Below are 5,604 nucleotides of genomic sequence, written 5' to 3'. Positions count from 1 at the left end.
AAATAATGTTCTTTTTAGAAACGTCATATGACCCCTTTAAATATCGCCGGCTAAAAAGTAACTAGTAGCTAGTACTCTTGAGTAGTTTTTGAAAGGAGTACTTTGTACTTTTACTTAAGTACTGTTTTGACACCAGTACTTTTACTTGTAATTGAGTATTATTTCAGCAATGTAACAGTACTTGTACTTGAGTACAAATTTTCAGTACTCTTTCCACCACTGATTAGATCTGGGCAGCTCTTAGAGTGACAGCAGTCTAATATTCCTGCTGTCCGTCATTTATGTTAATCAAACAACAAAAGGGAGAAAATCTCTCACTACTCTTGACTAAATCACTTTTATAACTTTAATAAGAAAAATATATATATTTAATTTACACAGTGAAGAATATGCAATGTTTTTATACATTTGATTATTTTTTACAATGTATGTAGCATTTCTTATTTGTAGTTTTGTCTTATTGCTTGTAATTAGTTTCCTATTCGTATTTAATTGCTGACTGTTTACTTGTCTTCAGTGAGCATTTTTTTTTTTTCAATTTAGCTAGTATTATTTGTGATATTGACATGTGACTAAAATTATAAAAAGTTCTATAGTATCAAAAATTGATATCATAACCTTATTTAAAGCAAGAATAACAAAAAAATTATATTGTGATATATATATAGTTACCGTAGGGCTGCATGATTAATCGATTGCGATAGTCATGAGCATCTTGTCAGTAAAGCTGGTTCTGTGATCAGTTGTAAATCTCCATCATATGCTTTCCGATGGAGCAGCATTTACTACACAGAGCCGTAGTTCACTGACAAGCTACGCAATATTGCGTTTATTATCGCAGACGATTTAATCGAGCGATAATGAAATCGAAGATATCTTTCTGCGAAAATGACAGCTGTTTGCGTAGCTTCTCCGTGAACTTCGGCTCTGTGTGGTAAATGTTCCTCCATCTGAAAGCACGTGAAAATACCACACATTTAACACGTTTTACTCCAAACTCACTTCACAACGTCAGTCAAGTGTTTGAAATAAATCCTTCTGTGAGATGATGTGGCTTCTTACACAGAATAAGGCACGCAACATATTTCATAGTATTATAAGCAGTGATAAAGTCTATGTCGATTAGCTTTGCATTATTATATACTTCATTATAATGAAAATTATAATAATAATTATAATAAGAACTCAGAGAAATCATATATTGTTGTAGTCCTGTGTTTATTAGTCACGTTGAATCAATGAAAGCAGTTAAATCTTCTGTTTATTCAGCTACCATTATAAGGATTTCCTGGATCTGCAGGCTGTATTTTGGAGTTTCCGCATGAGAGCGCCCTCTGGCCTTCGGATGGAGATTTACTACTGATCATAGAACAGTGCTTCACTGACAAGTTGCGCATGACTATAGCAGCTTTTGCCTTATCGCGACTGCGATTTCATTTCAATTTATCGTGCAGCCCTACGTTACCATGAAATAAAATAACTCATATTGTGATATAAGATTTTGGTCATATCTCCCACCCCTAATTAAAAATAAATAAATAAACAAATACATTTTGCTCATTTTTGTGTTCGTTTGCATTTTGGGTGTTTGTAAAGTGTGTTGCATTGCTGTTATCTACTGTTTCACCAGGCCAGCCATCGCTGTTGGCCCCGGCCCAGTCTCCCAGCGCCCCTCACGCTCCTGCCATCACCGCCATCTACACCCCTACAAATGTGACCTTGGCAACTGGTGTGGTGTCTATGGCAACGGTGTCACCCAGTGTGGTGTACACAGTGTCCAGTTCCTCTAGCCTATCTCCACACATCCTTCTTAAACACACCACAACAACCTCCATGACCTCTGTAACCTCGGACAGGCAGGGGAACATATCCACACACTCTGAGCGACAGTTGCACCTGGAACGAACACTGGACAGGCAGCACACGGACAGTCAGGTCTACACGCAGTCCTCTGAGAGACAGGCTGAGAAGATTTCGCTATTACAGCCAGACAAACAGTTCCAGGTCCCAAGTAAAAGCAGCAGCAGTTCAGTTGCGCCCCCACCGGGCACCTCAGTGACACTGCAGCCTGGAAGCCCTGCTCAAATCTCCCATTCTGGTACCATAGAATTTAACATCATAAAGTCCGTCTGTTTTCATGATGCTGCCCAGTGGTGATTTCTTTGAGACTAAACACAGTCCCTCTTTTCTCTTTCAACAGGAAGTGCTCCAGGAACACCCAAACTGATCACACCAAGGCCTCCTCAGAAAGTGAAAGCCACAGTGGCCAACATCCCAGTGGGCAGTTATGATGAAGGAGGGAGAGGCAAAGAACGAGAAAAGGAGAGGGACAGAGAGAAAGAGAGAGAGCGAGAGAAGGACAAAGAAAGCAGCAGTCGGTTCTCATTTGAGGTAGACAAGGCAGCTGAGACGAGCTCGCCTGCAACCTTCCCACCAGAGGAGGGGTCTGCAGAAGCCCCCGCCCACTCTGTAGCGGAGAGTGCTATGCCTAGTTGCCGGGGCAAAGAAGCAAATGCTAAGGAGGTTAGCGTCATTATCCTGGCTGTCAGTTACATTTTAATTAGAATAATTTTAGTTATTTATATCAGTGTGTTAGTTGTCAAATATATTAGGTTTTAAATGTCAGACTTGATTAATCAAAGCAGTGTATGAAAAGTAACACTACATAAAGTAACTGAATGTGTAGTAGGCAAAAAAAGAAAAAAGAAAAAAAATCACTCTGCTCACTCACTCATTTTTTTGCTCTACCCAGGCTGAATGGAAGGAATCCCACCCTTCTTCTCCATTACCTCCTCCTTCTGGATCAGATCCTGCTCCGCCTCAGTCTCATGGTGATAAAGATGCACCACCTAAAAAAGTCAAGGCCCGGCCCCCACCACTCAAACGACCGTTCGATTCTGTTGACAAGTATGTTTCATGAAATATGGCATCATTAGAACTATGATTTTTTTTCCAGCTTCATATTCATCATATGTTGGTCGTAATTACTATTGGTTGACCAATATATCGCCATGGCTGATATATCGGCCGATATTTGGAATATTTGGCCAATATCTGCATCAGGCGATAAGTTTTTCTGTTTGGCCAATGCATTCGAGACTAGGCATGGGACGATAACCGGTTTCAAGGTATACCGCGGTTTGGAAAAGTCACGGTTTCAAAACCACTAAAATTTTCTGTTATACCGTTCCTGCGGTATGCACAGTTTTTTACGTGTCATCAAAGACGGGAAGAGCAGGACTCCCTCGGTTGTGTGCAGTGAAGTCTCCCTCTTTCACCCCCGATCAAGACAGAGACCCACCCGCCGTTTTTTTCAGTGTTGAAATAAATACTATTTAGCTTGCGACCAAGGCAGATAACATGGCTAATTAACTAGCTAACGTCAACTAGTTTCCTCCCTCACGTTACTTCACCGAGCGGGGAAAGTACTAAGTTTCTGCGATTTATCACTTCTATACTTTTAAGCCTCCTGCCATTGTTTACATCTGTTCAAAATCACAACATTTAAAAAACAAACAAACTGCTGGCTCTCAGGTGTCTTTGCCACTGTTTGAGTGTTGTACGAAGAAAGACCGTGTGTGTGTGTAACACACTCGCAAAGTGAGCATGTCTCCAAAAACCTTGTTGAGCTGCAGGTTTAATGACTGCATTTTTTATTGATTTATTTTTTTACAGAAATTATGTTTTGATTTATGTTTTTGATTATTGAGCTGCAGGTTTAGGCTCACTTAAGTGACTGCATTTTTTTCATTTAGAAGGATTTTTTTTTTTTACAGAAAATAATTTATTTATGTTCTGATTATTGTTGCGCTGCAGGTTTAGGCTCACTTAAGTGACTGCACTTAATTTAATTAAGAATTCAGTTATTTATTTTAATTGTTTAGCCTGACATGTTTACTGTTCCAAAATGTTCTATGTTTCTTAAAAATAAAATGTATTGTGTTCAGTGGGGAAAAAAGTTGGTGTTTTTTACCTAGGCATTTAAAAATAACTTATTTTAGAGCTGTAATCGCAATACCGTGATACCGTGAAACAGTGATATTTTTTTTTAATCTAAGGTTATCATACCGTCAGAATCTCATACCGGCCCATGCCTATTCGAGACTTTTATTTGGACGGCTCTGAGATAGGCAGCGCCTGAGCACACAGCGCTCACATTCTCTCTCTTCATTGTTTGCTGTCGCTGTTTAACAGTTCTGTCTGATACGGATAGAAGTCTGTCTAATAAGATAGAACTGTTAAACAAAGGAATTAAAAGGTATACAAAAAAGTATTATAACGATTGCTTTTATATTTTTAGGACCCGAGCTCGGACCCCTCTCCCCGGACAGGGGGAGTACCCCGGGCTCGAGAGTAATGACCGAGCTCGGAGCCCTCTCCCCGGACAGCACGCCAAATACGCATAACCTTTACTCTGTTCATTATATGTAAGTGTGAACTCGTGAAATACGCATTTTTCATTTAAACAAAGGACAAAAAAAATAAACATTTAATTTCACATTTAATTGCAGACTTAGTCAAATCCAGCAGTGAGATCTTGTGTGTGCATTTGTATCCTGCATGATCGCGTGTTCTCTGCATGACGGTCGGTCTGTCTGAGTTGAATGTAGACAGGAGGAGAGTTCAGCTTCACAGGAGACGCACGATCGACAAACTTTAAACTCGTCATTTCAAATTATGTCATATTCATGTCGTTTTCACTGTGTGCTGTATGTAAAATGAGTGTTACCTTGGCTTTATTTGAAAAAATATGATTCCCAATGCACAAAAAAAATGCTGTCAAAAAAACAATATTGGCCAACCACTAGTAATTACTTTTTAATCGGAGTTCAAAAGGCCAGGTAAAATTTTGCAGGCAAAAGGTCCAGTTTCCAGTAAGGTCACTTTCAATCCGTGCAGCTTTCTGTTGTTCAACGCAGCAAATTCATTTGACTATCTTGAACACGATGCACCCTCACATCAAATTACTAATCATATGGATTCCTATTAGTGCTTTCAAATGATTAATCACGATTAATCGCGTCCAAAATAAAAGTTTCTGTTTGCATAATATATGTGTGTGTTCTGTGTATATTTATTATGTATATATAAATACACACACATACAGTATATATTTTGAAAATATTTACATGTATTTACATGTCTATATTTATATTCATATAATTTATATTATAAATAAATATATTTAATATACAAAAATATATATTTTTTAAATATATACATTAGGGGTGTGATGAGATCTGACTGGTCTCGCGAGAACGTGACAATATCCTCACGCAGACCTTTCAGATATATTTGCATTACACTGGCTCATTCACAAGTGGTGGTATGTAAGATATTTTATGTTACATCAGGCAAGTGGCCGCATGATAAGCGGGAAAATTACGTAGTGTAGTCTTTATCAAGTCATAAAAACAGAATTCACAGTTTAACGCTGAATGACACGGAATTTGTCAAATTTTGAATGAATTAATCAAAAGTAGGTCATTACACTTAAATCAAATCACGATATGGACAAGTATCTGTAAATATTAAGCCGCAAGAGTCGATTTAAATATGAATCCTGCATGTTCTGCCTGTCTCTGTTAATGAATGGCGCAGACG

General features: G+C 38.5%; 1 protein-coding gene across 6 annotated transcripts in view; it reads left to right on the top strand.

The window, feature by feature from the left end:
* Positions 1-5,604, top strand: part of LOC107717431 (protein capicua homolog) — a 56,021-nt gene that overhangs the window by 40,774 nt on the left and 9,643 nt on the right. For all 6 annotated transcript variants that reach the window (XM_016524174.1, XM_016524177.1, XM_016524176.1 and 3 more), the window contains exons 16-18: positions 1,631-2,098; positions 2,201-2,523; positions 2,753-2,907. In XM_016524174.1, the coding sequence (XP_016379660.1) occupies positions 1,631-2,098; positions 2,201-2,523; positions 2,753-2,907 (946 nt within the window). The remainder of the gene's footprint in view (positions 1-1,630; positions 2,099-2,200; positions 2,524-2,752; positions 2,908-5,604) is intronic.

This window comes from Sinocyclocheilus rhinocerous, unplaced genomic scaffold (assembly GCF_001515625.1).
Source record: "Sinocyclocheilus rhinocerous isolate Xijiao unplaced genomic scaffold, SAMN03320098_v1.1 scaffold1622, whole genome shotgun sequence".
NCBI lineage: Eukaryota > Metazoa > Chordata > Actinopteri > Cypriniformes > Cyprinidae > Sinocyclocheilus > Sinocyclocheilus rhinocerous.
The sequence above is the reverse complement of the archived record's forward strand: the minus strand, read 5'-3'. Positions and strand labels throughout refer to the sequence as shown.